The 21,084-nt window shown below is 47.2% G+C and overlaps 2 protein-coding genes across 2 annotated transcripts; one reads left to right on the forward strand and one right to left on the reverse strand.

Annotated features, from left to right (window-relative positions):
- Positions 1–819: 819 nt before the first annotated feature.
- Positions 820–9,035, reverse strand: LOC142258380 (peptidyl-prolyl cis-trans isomerase FKBP3-like). The gene is made up of 7 exons (XM_075330963.1): positions 8,902–9,035; positions 8,279–8,380; positions 6,763–6,870; positions 5,329–5,464; positions 3,427–3,494; positions 3,242–3,339; positions 820–1,042 (listed from the first exon to the last, which is right to left on the reverse strand). Exons 1-7 carry the CDS (start codon positions 9,010–9,012, stop codon positions 988–990), a joined length of 678 nt encoding a protein of 225 aa, XP_075187078.1. The 5' UTR covers positions 9,013–9,035; the 3' UTR covers positions 820–987.
- A 572-nt stretch (positions 9,036–9,607) lies between these two features.
- LOC142257555 (Fanconi anemia group M protein-like) lies at positions 9,608–15,777 on the forward strand. The gene is made up of 5 exons (XM_075329703.1): positions 9,608–10,278; positions 11,995–12,167; positions 12,453–12,530; positions 14,748–14,906; positions 15,736–15,777. The coding sequence occupies exons 1-5, from the start codon at positions 9,654–9,656 to the stop codon at positions 15,775–15,777; spliced, it is 1,077 nt and encodes a 358-aa protein (XP_075185818.1). The 5' UTR covers positions 9,608–9,653.
- Positions 15,778–21,084: the final 5,307 nt, after the last annotated feature.

The raw sequence follows: 21,084 nt of genomic DNA on the forward strand, positions 1-21,084 counted from the left end.
CCATTATAGTCAGTGTTCCTGTCGGTGCATACGTTTGAAACCCAACTATAATGGTGCAGAAGGAGTCACCATGTTGTGCACCATTTTTGGGAGTATACGCCTATTGGAGGCGAACATCCAGAAGCAGTCTACTACATCTGGGTGTGCAACCTCAATTAGCGTATACTCCTGAAAATGGTGCACAACAGAGTACACGATTCAGTCTACACCACTATAGTCAATGGCCCCGCTGGCGCATATGTCCGAAACCCGTTTAGCGTGGGGTTCGGATGCAAGCCTCGATGAGACCACTGAACGGGGAAAAGGTCTGCGCACGTTGCGATTTTACATGTGTTCTGCGTCCCCAGCAAAGTATGTTGTTACTTTTGTGCATTATGGATACTTTTCCCTCTTTGTCTATGGGAGAGCAAGCATCCAGACTGCTGTTTTATTTGTCACGCCAGAACGCAACGTGCGCACATACCCTAAGACTGGTGGCATAGTGAACACCACCGCTTGTCACAACTTTGACGAGCGGCTGTCACCACACCCTGAATGATTCCACCTTCAGATGCAGGGAAATATGCGGGCTCAGCGTGTGCGCCCGCACCCTTTCATTACAGGCAGCCACTTAGATTTGATCAGTTGTCGTCTAGATGTGACTTGGGCCAGATTTACCCAAATCGGACCAAGATGGACGGAGCGGCCATGGATCTTCTGACAGCCATACAGCTATTGAGCTCCAGTCAGCTGCTCTGTGATTAATGGATGTTAATCTGGTCATATTGACTTAAGAAGAATAACAGGAGCCAAGAAAAGGATTGCAGCAGGACAATATGATGGGGGGTATAAGGTATTTTACTGAGACAGACATGTCAGGAGCGCGGCCCGTAGGAGGCAGACCAGGCCGGCGTCCAGCAGAAGGCCGCCCTATATACAAACCATGGCAGCAGTTTTGTAAACAACGTTTTCACATTCAACTTTTTAGGCCAAAATTGTAGACTTGTTTCAGTCGATAGTGACCAGTTCAACCTCAAAGAACAGCTTAGCGTTAGGAGGGATTCTGGGCAACAGAGTTAAGGAAAACCGGACGTGACGTAGAGCAATTTCACACACTCACTTTTTGCCTCAGAGTTCAAATCTTGTGACCTAAAATAACCCCCCTTCCATCATAGATATAGGTGGGGCTGTTAGGTCCAGACTCACAGATGACAAAATACAACCAGTCATGAGAATTAAAGGGAGTGTCTGGTCTAAAACCACTGTATGGGACGGCAAACTTGTCATTTTAGACCGGATAATCCCTTTAATTAGACCTAAAATATTTGAACTACCCTGGTTCAGTGTCCATTTTAATCTTTTGTGAACTTCTGAAACTCTTCTGTGCCTGGCGTCCAGGGCATTTCTGCTTCTTACTAGGCCACCCAAACGTTCTGAAGCAACGGGTGCCGCCAGTGATTATTTTATGACCATGTATTGACCTAACTTAAAAGTACATTTCGTAAAAACAAAAAAAAAAAAAAAAAGTAACATTCTTAAAGATCAATCCGACTTCTTCAGGTACATGCAAAACCATCATTCCAATCTCTTCTCAAATATGTAGTTCCTTTCTGTCTAGTAATTCATGGTATACTCAGGACACGTGACCCTCCCTGGAATTTGCTTTTGTTATCTTCTCTGTAGGGGTCACCAAAACTGCTTATAGGATACAACCAGATACACAAGGAAGGGGGAGGAACAGCAGCTTATATCAAAGCTAATGATAATGACGAAACAGCTCCTGTCAGTTATATTATGGAGCAGATGACCGTTCAGCCTTCCTGACTGCACACTGGTAAGCTATGACCTAGTTTAGAAGCTTATATCAATGCTAATGATGATGACGGTACAGCTCCTGTCAGTTATATTATGGGGCAGATGATAGCTTACCAGTGTAGAGTCAGAAAAGCTGAACTATCATTAGCTCCATAATAAACTAACAGGAGCTGTGCAGTCATCATTAGCTTTGATATAAGCTTCTAAACTAGGTCATAGCTTACCAGTGTGCAGTCAGGAAGGCTCAACGGTCATCTGCTATAGAATATAGCGGGCTTTACACACTACGATATCGTTAATGATTTATCGTCGGGTCACGTAGTTTGTGACGCACATCCGGCGTCATTAACGATATCGCAGTGTGAGACACTTATGTGCGACCTAAAACGATCGGAAAAGCGTCCAAAATCGTTTGCAGCGGAGAGGTCATCCTAAAACAAAAAATCATTCTCTTTTAATTAGCGATGTTGTTCCTCGTTCCTGCGGCAGCACACATCGCTATGTGTGACTCCGCATGAGCGAGGAACATCTCCTTACCTGCCTCCACCGCCAATGCGGAAGGAAGGAGGTGGGCGGGATGTTTACGTCCCGCTCATCTCCGCCCCTCCGCATCTATTGGACGGCTGCCGTGTGACGTCGCACGCCCCGCCCCCTTAGGAGGTGGATCGCCGGCCAGAGCAACGTTGCAGGACAGGTAAGTCCTTGTGACGGGGGTAAGAGGTTATGCGCGACTGGCAGCGATTTGCCCGTGTCGCACAACCGATGGGGGCGGGTACGATCGCTTGCCATCTCGCTAGCGAGATCGCGTGTAAAGCCCGCTTATGACTGACAGGAGCTGTGCAGTCATCATCATTAGTGTTGAGCTACGAGCTCCTTTAGAAGCTTATATTAACAGTGTAGAGTCAGAATAGCTGAAATATGAGCTCCTTTAGAAGCTTATATTAATGCTAATAATGTTGACTGCACAGCTCCTGTCATATTCTAGAGCAGATGACCGTTCAGCCTTCCTGACTGCACACTGGTAAGCTATGACCGGCTTTAAAAGCTTATATCAAAGCTAATGATGATGACTGGACAGCTCCTGTCAGTCATATTCTAGACCAGATGACTGTTCAGCCTTCCTGACTGCACACCGGTAAGCTATGACCTCCTTTAGAAGCTTATATCAAAGCTAATGATGATGACTGCACAGCTCCTGTCAGTCATATTCTGGTGTAGACGACCATTCATCCTTCCTGGCTGTACACTGGTAAACTAGGAGCTCTTTTAGGAGAATATAGTGGAGTTGATAACTATAGTGTCCTCACAATTGTGAGAGATGGCCATGGGAGGCTGTACTGGTTCAATAAAGGATTTCTAGAAGAGGACAGGAAAAAAATCCAGAAAAACTGAAGAACAGTGAAAACTGTTTCTACAAATACAAACCCCACCACAGAGAAAAGGATACTTGGCATCAGGTTGCCCTTTTTTGCCATAGGCCCATTCTGACTGAATTTCCAGTTTGGCTTTTTCTCCTTTGCTCATAGTGAGAAGCGCCTCGTCCCACTGCAGAAAATACAAACCAGTTAAGATGCCGCTTCCCAATAGAGGAGGGTGATCCTGAATCGTGTCTTAGCAGGCGCTAATACTCACCCCTCTTATAACTTTACCAATGCCAACCTTAAAACTCAGGGGCTTGGCAGCTTTTTTCTTCTTTGAACCTGGTAAATGGGATGGTAAAAATGTTTAGATGTCATACAGCTTTTATAAATGCGTTGGGTCTGAAATCACACTTGCAGTTGTCTAGAGCCAGTAGTGGAAACACAAAAACAGTGGCGGGATCATGCCCCCCTCCCCTGGTCCACATCTGTGGTAGAATCATGTTCCTTTCCCCCCAGTCCATATCTGTGGTAGGAGCATGTCCCTTCCCGTCGGTCCGTATCTGTGATAGGATCAGGTCTGTATCTGAGGCAGGATCATGTCTCCACCTCAGGTCCATATCTGTGGTGGGATCATATCCCTTCCCGTCGATCCGTATCTGTGGTAGGATCACGTTCATTCCCATCGATCCGTATCTGAGGTAGGATCATGTCCCTTCCCCCCCGCTCCATATCTGAAGTAGGATCACGTCCCTCCCCCTGTCTTATCTGAGGTAGGATCATGTCCCTTTCCCCCCGGTCTGTATCTGAGGTAGGATCATGTCCCTTTCCCCCCGGTCTGTATCTGAGGTAGGATCATGTCCCTTTCCCCCCGGTCTGTATCTGAGGTAGGATCATGTCCCTTTCCCCCCGGTCTGTATCTGAGGTAGGATCATGTCCCTTTCCCCCCGGTCTGTATCTGAGGTAGGATCATGTCCCTTTCCCCCCGGTCTGTATCTGAGGTAGGATCATGTCCCTTTCCCCCCGGTCTGTATCTGAGGTAGGATCATGTCCCTTTCCCCCCGGTCTGTATCTGAGGTAGGATCATGTCCCTTTCCCCCCGGTCTGTATCTGAGGTAGGATCATGTCCCTTTCCCCCCGGTCTGTATCTGTGGTAGGATCATGTCCCTTTCCCCCCGGTCTGTATCTGTGGTAGGATCATGTCCCTTTCCCCCCGGTCTGTATCTGTGGTAGGATCATGTCCCTTTCCCCTGGTCCGTATCTGTGGTAGGATTATGTCCCTTTCCCCCGGTCCGTATCTGTGGTAGGATCATGTCCCTTTCCCCCGGTCCGTATCTGTGGTAGGATCATGTCCCTCCCCTGGTCCGTATCTGTGGTAGGATCATGTCCCTCCCCCGGTCCGTATCTGTGGTAGGATCATGTCCCTCCCCCGGTCCGTATCTGTGGTAGGATCATGTCCCTCCCCCGGTCTGTATCTGTGGTAGGATCATGGACTCTCTCCCTTCTGTATGTGGTAGGATCATGTCCTTCCCCCCTTCTGTATCTGTGGTAGGAGCAAGTCTCCACCCCAGGTCCATATCTGTGGTATGATCACGTTCCCCTCCCCTAGTCCGTATCAATGATAGGAAACTCTGCAGTGCCAAAGACAGTTACATTGTGAATGGGTAAAATATTATTTCAATTCCAGAGTGCCGGTCATATTATGCTGATGATTTTCTTCAGAAACGTGTGCATCAGATCTTTAAGTCTCATCTACTCTTCTATATGGGCCTGAATGAAGGGAAAGCCAGATGATCGCAGGAGCAGCCGTCCATCCACAGCTCCCACAGACCCGAGTTCACCACCACTCACTTTTGAAAGCAGCCGGTGCGGACCGGCAAACTGGGCAATGCACCAAATCTGGTTTTCCCTCAGACTTCTGCTCTTCTTCTTAAACCCAAAAATAATGGTTTTCTGTAGGATTATCAGATGTCCGGACAGTGAGTTTTGGATTATATGGATTGTATGAAATAAAAAAAAAAAAGCAAACCTTTCTAGAAACGGCTCCACTCCAGGCCACAGGCATGGTCTGGTATTGCAGCCCAGACAATTTCAAGCACAATATATCCGACAACCATAGACGCGCAGACTAAAATAATTTTACAGAGCGTGCTTAATTATCAAAGTACAATCTTACTGGTGGGGATATTAGAGTCAAAGACGGTGCCGTCCTCCAGGGTCCCGGTGTACCAGCAGTGAACTGTGTCCCCTTTCTTTGGGAAGTTGGTTTTGTCACCTTTTTTCAGAATGGACTTGGTGTATTTTGGGGGGCCCTATGGATTTAAAGAGAAAAGATATCAATGACTAGAGATAGATACACAATATATAAACCCCACATGCCTAATCCTTATATCTTATTCAGTACTAAAATGTAAGATGGATGCCTTTCTTTAAATATATAAACTTTGGGGTTATGGGCAGTAGATTCTGTGATGGACATTGATCCAGGGGACCAGCCTGATTCCTGTATGTGGCGTGGGGAACTAATTTTTCCCCTAATATGGGACAATGAGCATCTGCATCATGAGATGTTCGATTTTCTCTGCATCAACGTTAGGTTACAGGTTGAAGATGGTGGATTTAAAGGGGATGTCCACTACTAGGACAGCCCCTTCTAATTCCCCATGTTCACCCCTCATTAAAATAAAAAAGCCTATACTCACCTCCTGTGTCAACGCCGTTCCAGCGATGCTGGCGCTCACGTGAATTTGTTAGGTCACAGGAGCCCTGTGCGCTCTGTCGATGTATGAGTAATTAACAGGAAGTGAGTGGCAGCTGGAGTGCTCACTCACGTAACGCAACAAACTCACAGGAGGTTAGTATAAGCTGTTTTTATTTTAAAGGGAACGTGTCACCACTTTTTTGGCCTGTAAGCTGCGGCCACCACCAGTGGGCTCTTATATACAGCATTCTAACATGATGTATATAAGAGCCCAGGCCGCTGTGTAGAACATAAAAATCACTTTATAATACTCACCTAAACCGGTCACTGCGGTGGATGTGGGTCAAAAGGGCGTCTCCATTCTCCGGTGCCGGCGCCTCCCCTTTCGGCCATCTTCGTCCTCCTTCTGAAGCCTGTATGCATGACGCGTCGTACGTCATACACACTCGCCGATCCTGCGCAGACGCACTACAATACTTTGATCTGCCCTGCTCAGGACCTGAATGCCAGCAAGTGTGGATTACGTCAGACGCGTCATGCACCGCGGCTTCAGAAGATGGAGGACAAAGATGGCCGAAAGGAGGAGGAGGTGCTGGCACCAGAGGACGAAGACGCCCATTTGACTCTCATCCACTGCAGCGACCATTTAGGCGAGTATTATAAAGTGTTTTGTATGTTCTACACAGCAGCCTGGGCTCTTATATACGGCATGTTAGAATGCTGTATATAGGAGCCCGGTGGTGGTGGCCGCAGCTTATAGGCCGAAAAACTGGTGACAGGTTCCCTTTAATAGGGGAACGAGAAAGTGTTGTGCAAGTAGTGGATAGCCCCTTAAGGCTACATTCAACCTTAAAAACTCTGAAATGATATCGTATATGCAGACTTAAAAACAAACAAAAAAAACCTTACATCATCCACAACTTCTTCTTGTTTTGCTTCAGAGGCTTTTTCTTCATTGACCGTGAGATCTTTCACTTCTTTAGTGACTTCCTCCACATTGTCTTTCCCTTTGAATCGCTGAAAAGTCAAAAGAAGGAGTCAAGGGGTGAATAAAATTCAACATTTCCTGAAATTAAAGGGGTCTTCCAGGTGAGCTGCGGCCATCACCAGCGAGCTCTTATATACAGCATTACAGAATACTAATTATTTCTGCAGGAATAATTGACATGCAGTTATGTGCGGCTGTGGGACATCGGCAGCCGCACATACCGCAGCATGGACACAGCACTCCCAATGTCCCATAGGATAACATGGAGAGTGTCTGTACTTGCTAAAACCTACGGGTTTATTTAGAAAATCCAGATAATGTGGCAAATTCCACAGGTACAGAGTCTAAAATACCTTTGTAATACTCACCTAGGGGGTCAGATGCGTCCTCCATCTTCTGCGATCACCGTCCTCCTTTCCAGCCCCCGTGTACATGATGTGTCCTGCGTCATTCATACAGAGGCCTCCGTTGTGCTCCTGCGCACTTTGATCTGCCCGGCTGAAAGCAGAGCAAAATACTGCAATACGCAGGAGCAAGGAAATGTCAAAGATCGCCCGCACATGCTCACTACAGTATTTTGATTTGCTCTCTGCATGGCAGATGAAAGTAAGCATACGCAGGAGTGCAATGGAGGCCTCTGTGTAGATGACATAGGACGTGTCATCCACACGGGGCTGGGAAGGAGGACAACGATCGCACAAGATGAAGGAGGCGCTGAAATGACACCAGCGACATCCATCGGACCGGCCACCCTCTAAGTGCGTTATTTTACAGTCTACACAGCGGCCTGGGCTCTTATATACCACCTTTCTAGAATGCTGTATATAAAAGCTCAGTGGTAGTGGCCGCAGCTTATAATGTAAAAACCTGATGACAGGTTCCCTTTAAGAGAAGGATGTGGTGTGGATCCCATGCTCACCTGTATGCAGGGCCCTGCCAGCCATAGTGACTGTTGTGCATTGCCCCATTGATCAGCGCTGAAATTTCACGCACTGTTGCCGCTACATAGACGATGTGCAGCAGACAAACGGAGCAGATGAGATGGCAGCACTCAGTGTGTATCACGGCCCCTTTAACAGTTGTCCAAAAGGGGTACAGAGGTTTTTTTTCTCTCCTAAAAGCTTGGATGTTTTTAAAATTCACTTCTGCATCCAGCGCAGACGCTCAGGACCATGGAAGCTTATTATTGGATGATGTGAAGAGCGCATCCACGGAAGGGTCTTTTATCCCTCCTGGAAATGTATCCTCTTTTGTCAATAATGTGCGTTCCACACTATCCACACTCTCCGTACCTACGAAACAGTGTCAGGACTGTGCCTCAATTTACACATTCATTTCCAGGAGGAATAACAGAGGAACAAAATCAGGTCTAAGAAAAGATGCTATAAAATTGTCAGGAGTGCGACTTTTCCCGTCATCCTATGGAGCTGCACTCACCTTAGACTGGAAGAGTTTCTCGTAGGCCGCGATCAGATGCTCTTTCTTGGCGGTTTTTGCAACGTTCTTTATGTTTCCAAGTAATTTATGTTCTGCAAGAAACTGTGGAATGAAAATTAATGGATGAATAATCCTCGTCTTCTGGGGTTGGAACTACAACTACCAGCATTCTTAGGTGGTCCCCGACCACCCAATTGGTTCCAAGGACAGAAAGTGGGGCGCTCCATGATGTACAGGAGATATCGGGGTTGAGAGGGGTAGGATTAACAATGGGATTACTACAATGGAGAGGGGGTGCAGACATACAGGAGTGTGAGCGGGGACGTGCCCCGTAATCAGGGTCCCCCACATGCTGCAGCTACATATTCACATACGTCACTACCTTTAGGGGGCGATATATCACTAGTGACAACCACTCGCCTGAGCTATATATGTGCACAGCAGTTGTCGCCTCCCTTCCCCCACTCCCTGTATAGTAGAAAGACACCAGTCCATGATGGACGTGACATTGCACTAAACCCTATTATATTTCTTTTTTTTTTTTTTTTTACTTTTTAACCATGCATGCTGGGAGTTGTAGTCCCACAAGACTCGGCAGCACCCTCCCCCGGTGCCCTGTGTACCGCTTCTGACGCATGCTGCTGCAGAAAGGCGATGACGTCCTTCTTGGGCAGCTCCTCACTGTGCAGCTTCTCGCTGCTCCACTCCCTCACCGGTTCCCCTGCAGCTGCCATGACACGTGCTTTTTTTTCTGCTTTTTCACTAAAACAACCAAAACTTTATTACAAGACCGGAAATCGCTGTCACGTGACTCAAGCGTTGCCGTCGCCATATTGGATAAGGGAATGCTAGTGAGTCTCTTCACTTCCGGCTATGACGTATTTCAGGGGCGGTCCTTTTTAATTTTCTAATAAGACAGGAAAACGCTATCACGTGACCACAGTGTTGTCGTCGCCATGTTGGATAAGGGAATGATGGTCAGTCGCTTCACTTCCGGTCTTGACGACTTTTTTTTTGCCTCTCAAAGAACTTGAACTGTATTATAGGTCCGAAGACGCTGTTACGTGAGCACAGTGTTGTCGTCGCCATCTTGGATAATGGAATAATAGTGAGTTGCTTCAGCGCCGAGCGTCACTTCTGTTCGTGATGTATTTCCGGGGAGGTTTTCTTTCTGCTTTTCACTAAAACAATTTAAACTTTATTGTAAGACCGGAAAACAGTGTCACGTGAGTGTTATCGTCGCCATATTGGATAAGGGAATGATAGCGAGTGAGTGGCTTCAGCGCTGCACATCACTACCGTTCGTTACGTGTTTCCGGGGCGCCTTTTTTATTATTCAATTTTTTTTTTGCAATGTTTACATGGAGCCGGAGGAATGAACGTGAAGCAGAGGACTCTGTTCCAGACATGGGGCTCTGAACCGAAGAGACCGGCGGGGACCGGGGCTACAAAGAGGAAAGGGAAGGCTGCAAGCAGGAGGAGAGTTGTGTCCTCCCAGGGGCCCCCTCATAGGGCCAGCTCACAAGTGTGGCCCCAGGAGGAGGACGATGATGATGTTTTGCTGGTTGCTGTGTATGAGGCTGAGAAGGGTATAAGTCAGGGTATACCCAATGGCGGAGTATCCGGTGGCAATGTACCCACAGAGGTGGACGGCTGCCATGACGACCCCATGTTTCCGCCTCCTGCTGCCACTGCCATACACAACCTGCCCGGCTTTGACTTGTCGGCCGGCAGCGTCTGGATCTATCCCACCAACTGCCCTGTGCGGGAGTACCAGCTGAGCATGGCGGGCGCCGCCTTACTGCACAACACCCTGGTGTGCCTCCCCACCGGCCTGGGCAAGACCTTCATCGCCGCCGTGGTCATGTACAACTTCTACCGCTGGTACCCGTCCGGCAAGATCGTCTTCATGGCTCCCACCAAGCCACTGGTGGCACAGCAGATCGAGGCCTGCTTCCGGGTCATGGGGATCCCACAGGCGCACATGGCGGAGATGACAGGTAAGGATCGGGGCAGAGTCTGCACCCAACTGACCTACAACCCTCTCTCCTCTCCGGCTCCAAAACTACAACACCCATCATGCCCAGAGAGTCATAGTTGTATTTGCCATAAAAATTGATTCTTCATTTGCAAATTTTTCATTGTTTTTTCCTTGTGTGATTTATTGATATTTTTTTTATCCGGATTGTTTTAGCAAAAACTAGAGAAAAAAAGGTGCAAATGCAATAATGATTCAGTCAGAGAACATTTTACAGCTTCACTTTTTACTCAACAGCGCCACCTAGAAAAAAAATGTATATATTTTAATTCTATTGTGATAGTAGTTATTTCCGGTAGAGGTAGTACCAGACACGGCCTCCAGGGCTGATGAGCCGCCGTGCCTGCCTGTGTCATTGGTAAAAGTGGTAGTAATGACGCTGCTGCTTCCAGGGAGACTAAAGAACTGACAAGGTTCCTTAGATATGGGGATTGTGTTAATCCCCCCCCCACCAATGTGTGGCGATCAGGAGGCCGGACCCCCATGGATTGGTCTGTAGCCTCCTCTCTCTTCTAATGTGAGCAGATCTGTGACCACAAAGCTCAGCTTCCTTCTAGTCATAATTTAGCTTACAGGACGGTGCAGGAGAAAAGAGATAAGGAGGACAGATGTAAACGGTCAGCGAGCTCACGGATTTTATCACCGCACAATCATTAAAAAGTTATCAAAGCGTCTCAGGTCACCACCCAGTTTTCTCAATACATACTTCATCCGTTTAGATACATTTCTTAGACCTGATGAGACTGGGGTACTTACTTAAAAAATTCTTGCCCTAATCACTATATAATCCTTCTTTTAAATGAGCATTTTATGCAACAAGCACTAGGTGGGAATTTAATTGTGCAGCCATTCTGATACACATTTTCAGAATAAGTATACCAGCATCATTGGGTCTAAGATATCTCCTTTGAGTGGGATGTCAGCAGATTTCATTATGTAAGCTACATACATCATGTCTTAGACCTGATGAGACTGGTGTACTTACTTAAAAAAATCTTTGTCCTAATCACGATATAAGCCGTCTTTAAAATCAGCATTTTGTGCATCCAGCTCTAGGTGGGAATTTAATTGTGCAGCCATTCTGATACACATTTTCAAAGTAAGCACACCAGCATCATTGGGTCTAAGATATTTTTTTTAATAGGATGTCAGCAGATCTCACCATGCAAACTACATACATCATGTCTTAGACCTGATAAGACTGGTGTACTTACTTAAAAAAAAAAATCCTTGTCCTAATCACGATATTCTTCATTATGATATCTCCTTAAGTAGAATCTGTCGACAGATTTCAGTGTATGAGCTACATATATCATGTCGTAGACCTGATGAGACTGGTGTACTTGCTTTAAAGAAATAAATCTTATCAGAATGGTTGTATATCAATCCTTTGTTAAAGTATACACCTTGCTGTCCCCTCCCGTGTGATTGGCAGCTCCTCAGTGACCTTCCTCCCAGCATTCCTAGCATGAATGATGGCTCCTTAGCGCCGCTCCTCCCTGATGCCGTAGTATTACACCAGCCTCATCAGGTCTAGGAGTGCTTGTCAATACAGTGTGCGGTTAGTGTTGGAAAATCTGGTGACATTCGCAACAATATTTTGCACCCTTCCATGTCGTGTTTTCAGCCATGTCCCCCGGGCCTCACTGCTGTCCTTGTATCATCCTTGTACTTACAGGAGCCACCCAGGCGCATATCCGGAAAGAATTATGGCAGAAACATCGAGTCTTCTTCCTAACCCCACAAGTCATGGTGAATGATCTCACCCGCGGCGCCTGTCCGGCCAGTGACATCAAGTGCCTGGTCATCGATGAGGCTCACAAGTCCCTCGGCAATCATGCCTACTGCCAGGTAAGCGAGCGGTGTTGGGACGCGTGCCCTCTTCTCTGATGCTGAGCACCCACTTTCCTCCAAATCTGTGCTTTTTTTCACTCTTTTCTCTGGCATCACCGCTTAGCTCTGTTTACTGGAACGCTGCAATTCCAGAAGATGCCTTATGATCATGTGGGGCGCTATTTCATGGGGGAAACACAGTAGTTTTTCTTCTTCTTTTTTTTTTCTTCTTTTCCCAAAATTTTTGAGTTATATAGAAGTAAATGGTGACACTTTTTTTTTTTATTTTATTTTATTTTTTAGGTTGTACGAGAGCTGAACAATTATACCACGCAGTTCCGTATCTTGGCTCTCAGTGCCACCCCCGGCAGTGATACCAAGGTGAGGAGGGGTTATGCCTGTAGTTCTGAGCGCCACAGGCCACACAAGGGCCAGTCTGTGTCTAAACCAACCTGTTCACGACTAAGGCTGCTTTCACACATCCGGTTTCTGCAATGCGGTACAATCCGGCACTTTGCAGGAAAATCGCAACCGTTTTTTTTTTGCTGCCGGTTGCGTTTTTCCTGCATAGACTTTAATTAGTGCCGCATTGTGCCGCATGGGCTTGCGTTCCGTCCGGTTTTTGCCGCATGCGGCAGATTTAGCCGATGCGGCGGCCGGATGGAACGTAGCCTGGCACGTTTTTTTGTGCGGCAAAAAAAAAACCGCATCGCGCCGCATCCGGCCGATGCGGTGCATTTTCCAATGCATCCCTATGGATGCGGCGCGATGCGGCAAAAACCGCATCCGGCCGCCGCATGCGGTTTTTGCCACTGCGCATGCTCAGTAGCATGCCGCAAGCGGCAAAAACCGGACGGGCCGCATGGGGAAAACGTATGCAAAGGATGCGGTGTTTTCACCGCATCCGTTGCATAGCTTGCACAGCCGGATTGAGCCGCACAGCTCAAGCCGGATGTGTGAAAGCAGCCTAAGTGCTCACTCCGTCTGTGCACTCAGGAAAGCCTCCATCATCATAGGCACAGTTTACCGGAAGCAAAACAAAGGAGGTCTTGTTTTTGTTTTTTTGTTTTTTTTGTAAAGCATCCATTTATTTGTACAGGAAAGAACAGTAGACTGTGCTATATAAAACACCTCTGCAAACCATAAACCTCGTGGTGTACATGTTTTCTCCAAAAGGTGGACGAACACCGATGCATCCAACCACCCACCCATTCATTCATTCATTCATTCATTCATTCATTCATTCATTCATTCATTCATTCATTCATTCATCCACCTGTCCGTCCGTTTGTCCACCCAAGTCCATTCACCTACCCATTCATCCATCCATTCATTCATCTACCCATTAATTCATTCATGCATTTATTCATTAATCCACCCGTCCGTCCACCTACTCACCCGTCCGTCCATCTACCCACCCATCCATCTATTCACCTACCCATTCAGCCATCCGTTCATTCAACTACCCAATCATCCATCCATCCATTGATTCATTCACCTACCCATTCATTCATCTACCCATTCATCCATTAATTCATTCATCCATTAATTAATTAATTAATTAATTAATTCATTCATTCATTCATTCACCTACCGATTTATTCATTCACTCACCTACCCATCCATCCATCCAGACTGTGGCTGCTGTTAGGATTTATGTCTAACCGTAGCAGAAGTTGCACGTTGCTTAATTCATACATTCATGGGATGCTGCTCATTAAAAGGGTGGTGGTCCATGGCTAGAGACCCCTTACAAATAGCTCCAGACTGTCATTGCTTCTGCAATCCCACACTTAGCAATGTTACCCAACCACCGGCAGATCGCAGAAGTGTTGCTCAGTTGGGAGGTAAATGTAGTTTTATATATTGTTTACTTTTTTATTGCATCAGGCTCAAGATGTTAAAGCACCTCTCCAAGTTTGTTTGTTTTTTTTTTTTTTGTTTTTTTTTTAAATTCCACCGTGGTGCTTTAAATTGAAGTCTTATACACCCCCTGTCTTTACTCACCTTCCAGCGGCTTCATCTTTTATCACCGCCGCTTCAGTCAGTTTCTGGTGATTTGTGACCTACCGGCAGCTCTGTTGTTTCATGGAGCCGGAGGTCCCAACTCAATACAAGTCTATGAGAGCCTCAATCTGACCTTGTTCTCTCTCATAGACTTGTATTGGGAGCTTGTGACATAACGTCTGATTTCTGGGTAGTCAGGCACAAGATGATGGCACCGCGGGACCAAGCAGCACCGAAAAAGGATGAAAAAACTTGAAGGGGAGTATAACACCGAGGGCAGAGGGCTTCAATTTAAAGCACCACTCCAGCATAAATGAATCCCTAGGTCCATATTCAGACATATATTATGAAGACTCACCAAAAACAGGCATGCTCCTACAAAAGACCTCCATAGAAATATTTATACAAGTCAAACTACAAAAATATGTAAATTTTTAGTAAAAAACTATGGCCCCACTATGTCTGACTGAGTGTATACAGCAGACCTCTGTGCTGACTATCCTCCAGTAATCACATATGGCAGTAGTGCTGTCAATCAGGAAATTAAATACCGGACGCCAAATCCGTTTGTTTTTTTTTTTTTTTTTTTAGTCTGTGCAGCAAGTGGTCTCAAACCTGCTGATTAGCCGGATAGAGCTGCGCTCGGAGGACTCCCCGGACATCCAGCCGTACTCCCACGAGCGGCAGCTGGAGAAGTTTGTGGTGCCTCTGGGAGATGAGCTGGCCGCGGTGCAGAAGTCCTACATACAGGTGAGCGCCGGCCGGTACACCGTGCATCTAAGCTTGATGCCACGCTCAGCCTTTTCCTTTACCAGATGTCATTATTGTGCAGTAATGAGCAGAAAATGCTGTTTCTTGTTGTTATTGTTTTTTATTTAAAATGGTTTTAGTAACCGCAAACCTTTTCTGAGAGGGTTAATGACTTTTTAAAGGGGTTGTCTGATGTCAGTTACTTGTGGATCTGGAGGATAGTCGGGCCTCTGACTAATTATGTACACAATATAATACTGTTCATTCGGTTATGTTGTTTTTGGTCTTTCACACCCTTGATGGCTGTGGCACTGTGACTTGGCTCAATTATTTGAAGGTGGTTGTATGTTTAAAGGGTTAATCCTCTAAAATACAATCGTTATAATGAATGATGAGTGGGCACTACCATGCTTTGTAACTGTAACTAGTGATGAGCGGGCACTACCATGCTCCGTACTTGTAACCAGCAGTGAGACATTTGGACGGGCTCCTCCCACTATATTATCGGGTGAGCTCAGGCTTCTATTTGACAGCTGAGACGTATTTTCCGATCCCTTCCTTCCATTGTATGTAGCATTTTGCTTGTTAGCGCGGCTTTTTCCAGAATTCTTGCAGCTGCCAGGACAGATATTGTAGTTTCTTCGCCTCTGGCCTATTCAGACTGCACCTCGGAGACAGTAAATTACAGGGCATGTGCGAGACATTCACCTTCATAAAACGTTCAACGTGTCTCGGCGCCGGGACCCCCATGATCACGAAAACAAATTCCCCCCCCCCCCCACTGCGAAGTGAATATAAGACTTTGTTGAGCTCATCATTCATTTTGTAGGAAGCACGCAGCCCTTGCTCTTTTGATCTATGGGGGTCTTAGCACCTGAAAACCCACCGATCCAAAATGTCTTATGTTACTTTGCTGTTTTGATTCATTAAGATGCCCAGGACTTACAGTAGATCACTAAAGTGAGTACACCCCTCACATTTGTGTAAATATTTTCTAAAGGCCACTTTACACGCTGCGATATCTGTACCGATATCGCTAGCGTGGGTACCCGCCCCCATCGGTTGTGCGACACTAGCAAATCGCTGCCCATGGCGCACAACATCACCCAGACCCGTCACACTACTTACCTGCCCTGCGACGTCGCTGTGACCGGAGAAACGCCTCCTTTCTAAGGGAGTGGTTCGTTCAGTGACACAGCGACATCACTAAACCGCCGCCCAATAGAAGCGGAGGGGCAGAGATGAGCGAAACGAACATCCCGCCCACCTTCTTCCTTCCGCATTGCAGCCGGGAGGCAGGTAAGGAGAGGTTCATCGTTCCTGCGGTGTCACACGTAGCGATGTGTGCTGCCGCAGGAACGACGAACTTATCGTTACTCTTGCAGTAACGATATTTGAGAATGGACCCCCATGTCACCGATGAGCAATTTTGCACGTTTTTGCAACGATGCAAAATCGCTCAAAGGTGTCACACGCAACGGCATCGCTAATGCGACCGGATGTGCGCCACCAACGAGATCACTTGAGCGATGTCGCAGCATGTAAAGTGGCCTTTATATCTTTTCATGGGACAACACTGAGGCTCTGTCCCTGTGATACAATGTACAGTGTCAGTGTGCAGCTTATATAACGGAGTAAATTTGATGTCCTGTAAATAACTCATCACACAGTCATTAATGTCAACAAAAATGAGTACACCCCTAAGTATAAATGGCCACATTGTGCCCCATTAGCCATTTTCCCCTCCCCGGTGTTATGTGACTGGTCTCAGGTGTGAATGTGGGGCAGGTGTGTTACATTTGGTGTTATCTCTCACACACACTCTCATACTGGTCACTGGAAGCTCTGCATGGCTCTTCATGGCAAAGAATTCTCAGAGGATCTGAAAAAAAAGAATTGTTGCTCTACATAAAGATGGCCGAGGATATTTGAAGATTGTCACCACCCTGACACTGAGCTGCAGCATGGTGGCCAAAACCATACAATGGATAACAAGACAGGATCCACTCAAACAGGCCACTTCATAGCCAACCAAAGAATTTGTTTGCACAGTGGACATCGTCCTATCCAGAGGTCGTCTTTTCAGAGTAGATATGAGTGCTGCCATCATTGCTGTAGAGGTTACAGGGGTGGAGTGGTCCACCTGTCAGTGCTCAGACCATACGCCGCACACTGTAGAGGTTACAGGGGTGGGGTGGTCCACCTGTCAGTGCCCAGATCATACACTGCAGAGGTTACAGGGGTGGTGGGAGGTCCGCTTGTCAGTGCTCAGACCATACGCTGCACACTACAGAGGTTATAGGGGTGGGGGGGTCCGCAGGTCAGTGCTCGGACCATACGCTGTACACTTCAGAAGTTACAAGGGTGGGGGGGAGGGATCTGTCTGTCAGTGCTCAGACCATAAACCGCACACTTCATCACGTTGCTCCGCATGGCTGTCGTGCCAGAAGGTAGCCTCTTCTATAGATAATGTAGAAGAAAGCCCCCAAAGGTTTTCTGAAGACAAACAGACTAAGGACATGGATTACTGGAACCATCTTGTGGTCTGATGAGATTTAATATAAAGTTTAGTTCAGATGGTGTTAAGCGTGGGCAGTGGCTCCAGGTGAGGAGGACAAAGACAAGTGTGTCCTGCCTACAGTCAAGCATGGTGGGGGAGGGTTATGATTTGGGGGCTGCATGAGAGCTGCTGGCTCTGGGGGGCTACAGGTCATTGAGAGAACCATTAACCATTAACCAATATGTCCTGTGACAAACTGAGCATGATTACCTCCCTTCATATTCCAACATAATATTGACCCCAAACACTTCCAAGACGAGCACTGCATTGCTAAAGAACCTGAGTGTAAAGGTGCTGGACCGGCCCGAGCATCTCCAGACCTAAACCCTATGGAGCATCTGTGGGGCCTCCTCAAAAGGAAGTTGGAGGAGCGCAAGATCTCTAACATCCACCAGCTCTGTGCTGTCATCATGGAGGATGGAAGATTATCCAGCGGCTCTAGTGACTTCCATACCTAAGAGAGTTAAGACAGGGCTGGAAAATAATGGTGGCCATACAAAATATTTACACAAAGGGCACAATTTGGCTATTTTCACATAGGGGTGTAATCACTTTGTTGCCAATGGTTTATGCATTAATGGCTGTGCGCTGAGTTATTTAGATGGCACCAAATTTACCCCGTTATACAAGCTGCACACTGACACTGTACATTGTATCACAGGGGCAGATCTTCAGTGCTGTCCCATGAAAAGTTATAATAAAATATTTTAAAAATGTCAGGGGTGTACTGTCTTTAGTGATATACTGTATGTCATCAATTTCAGTGCTGTGGCGGGTCCAACAACTGACATCCTAATCGAGCAGAGGTTTTGTGGCAAACATAAATGATGTACGCAGCCGGATCAGCTCAGCTACATATGCTGTATACAGACCATTTATGGTACTGCAGCTCAGCGTCCCGTCACTTTAATGGGACCCCAGCAGCAGTGCCCGGCAGGAGACACTGCAAAGTGTACGGAGCAGTGTGGAATCGGATAACCACCTGATTGGTGCTGGGTGTGACTAGGGATGTGGCTTTACTATCTTTTGTCCTGCTGCAGGCAGGGCAGAGGGGGGGAGGCTCCTGCTGCAGGCAGGGCAGAGGGGGGGAGGCTCCTGCTGCAGGCAGGGCAGAGGGGGGGAGGCTCCTGCTGCATGCAGGGCAGAGGGGGGGAGGCTCCTGCTGCAGGCAGGGCAGAGGGGGGGGAGGCTCCTGCTGCAGGCAGGGCAGAGGGGGGGAGGGCTCCTGCTGCAGGCAGGGCAGAGGGGGGGAGGGCTCCTGCTGCAGGCAGGGCAGAGGGGGGGAGGGCTCCTGCTGCAGGCAGGGCAGAGGGGGGGAGGGCTCCTGCTGCAGGCAGGGCAGAGGGGGGGAGGGCTCCTGCTGCAGGCAGGGCAGAGGGGGGGGAGGGCTCCTGCTGCAGGCAGGGCAGAGGGGGGGAGGCTCCTGCTGCAGGCAGGGCAGAGGGGGGGGAGGCTCCTGCTGCAGGCAGGGCAGAGGGGGGGGGAGGCTCCTGCTGCAGGCAGGGCAGAGGGGGGGAGGCTCCTGCTGCAGGCAGGGCAGAGGGGGGGAGGCTCCTGCTGCAGGCAGGGCAGAGGGGGGGAGGCTCCTGCTGCAGGCAGGGCAGAGGGGGGGAGGCTCCTGCTGCAGGCAGGGCAGAGGGGGGGAGGCTCCTGCTGCAGGCAGGGCAGAGGGGGGAGGCTCCTGCTGCAGGCAGGGCAGAGGGGGGGGAGGCTCCTGCTGCAGGCAGGGCAGAGGGGGGGGAGGCTCCTGCTGCAGGCAGGGCAGAGGGGGGGGAGGCTCTGCTGCAGGCAGGGCAGAGGGGGGGAGGCTCCTGCTGCAGGCAGGGCAGAGGGGGGAGGCTCCTGCTGCAGTTTGTTGTCTTAAAACTAGTAAAAGGACATTGAGGAGCAGGAAAAAAACCAGAAACGGAATAGTTACTATGTCTTAATTTTAATTGTTAAACGGTGAAAGACATGGAAAATGCCATAAAGGTCCTGATGGGTTGTTTCATGACGGCATTGACATATGCCATCAAATTCGGGGATGAACTGCTGTAATCACTGTCAGTTGTTGTGTGACAGTGGTAACCGAGCTGGGAACGGACTGTGCTGCATCTTTTATGGCAAGTTGTGAGGAGCTGGACCAATGGACATAGAGTGAACCTTTTCCAGCACCGAGCGCTGGTTAGGCTGCTTTCACACTACGTTTTTTTTAGCATGCGTCATGGAAGTTTTTTTTGCTGTAAGAGCGGATCCTCCTTTTACAGCAAAAAAATGCATGCAAACGCATGTGTTATTTTGCAGGATCCTGTCACTTGACGTTTATGGGCGGGCATTGGAGTCATGTGATCGGGAGGTGAGGGGAACTGAACGTGATAGACTGGGAGCCGGCATCTGACAGCTGCGGAGGCTCGTAACCAAGGTAAACATCGGGTAACTTGCTTGGATGCCCGATATTTACCTTGGTTACGAGCGTCTGCACATGTAACCAATGTAAACATCGGGTAACTAAGAGAAGCGCTTTGCTTGGTTACCAGATATTTACCTTGGTTACTTGGGTCCGCAGCTTCTCAGGCGGGGGACAGGGACTGATCACGCGAGGCTGGTTTCTGGGCATGCTCAGTAGAGCAAGCAGGATCCTGTCTATCAGCATGCCAGCGTTCACATGCGTTTGCATGCTGTTTAGTCAGGATCCAGCAATTTGCAGTATTTGGACGCAGCTCAAAAACGCTACAAGTAGCGTTTTGAAAAATGTTAAAAAACTGCAACTCGCTGAATCCTCACTATAACGCACACAAACGCAGGTGAACGCATGTTGACGCGAGTCCATTGCAAATGCATTGAAATGAAAACGCATTTTCACTGGATCCATTTTTGTGTTAAAAAACGTTCAGGACGCATGTTTAAAAAAACGTAGTGTGAAAGCAGCATAAGGCTATATTCACACTAGAAAAATGATTTTTCTTAAGAAATTTCTTGAGAGTGAAGGATTAGCGCACCTGCGTTAAAAACGCACCAATAACGCAGGTGCGTTTTTGGTGCGTTTTTCATGCGTTTTTGGTGCGTTTTCTTTCATGTTAGTCCCTGCATTTTTTAATGCCTTTACAGCAATAAAGCAGATTGAAAATAAAAAAAAAAAATAGATAATACAGAGATAGATATATGATAGATAGAGGGATAGATAGAGGGATGGATAGATAGAGGGATGGATAGATAGAGGGATAGATAGATAATATAGATAGATAGATAAGATAGATAGATAATATAGATAGATAGATTAGATAGATAATATAGATAGAGGGATAGATAGATTAGATAGATAATATAGATAGATAGAGGGATAGATAGATAAGATAGATAGATAATATAGATAGATAGATAGATAATATAGATAGATTAGATAGATAATATAGATAGAGGGATAGATAGATTAGATAGATAATATAGATAGATAGAGGGATAGATAGATAAGATAGATAGATAATATAGATATATAGATAGATAGATTAGATAGATAATATAGATAGATAATATAGATAGATAGGTAGATAGATATAGATAGAGGGATAGATAGATAGATAGAGGGATAGATAGAGGGATGGATAGATAGATAGAGGGATAGATAGATAATATAGATAG

The sequence above is a fragment of the Anomaloglossus baeobatrachus genome, chromosome 12, assembly GCF_048569485.1.
Source record: "Anomaloglossus baeobatrachus isolate aAnoBae1 chromosome 12, aAnoBae1.hap1, whole genome shotgun sequence".
NCBI classification, from domain to species: Eukaryota; Metazoa; Chordata; class Amphibia; order Anura; family Aromobatidae; genus Anomaloglossus; species Anomaloglossus baeobatrachus.

Bases quoted from the DNA above. Each gene is read 5' to 3' on its own strand.
- LOC142257555 (XM_075329703.1), top strand. From the start codon at position 9,654: ATGAACGTGAAGCAGAGGACTCTGTTCCAGACATGGGGCTCTGAACCG. The intron at 12,168-12,452 runs GTAAGCGAGCGG...TTTATTTTTTAG, and splicing joins GCAATCATGCCTACTGCCAG to GTTGTACGAGAGCTGAACAA. The intron at 12,531-14,747 runs GTGAGGAGGGGT...TTTTTTTTTTAG, and splicing joins CCCCCGGCAGTGATACCAAG to TCTGTGCAGCAAGTGGTCTC.
- LOC142258380 (XM_075330963.1), bottom strand. From the start codon at position 9,012: ATGGCAGCTGCAGGGGAACCGGTGAGGGAGTGGAGCAGCGAGAAGCTG. The intron at 8,381-8,901 runs GTACACAGGGCA...TTCATTCCACAG, and splicing joins AGCAGCATGCGTCAGAAGCG to TTTCTTGCAGAACATAAATT. The intron at 3,340-3,426 runs GTGAGTATTAGC...TATTTTCTGCAG, and splicing joins TTGGTAAAGTTATAAGAGGG to TGGGACGAGGCGCTTCTCAC.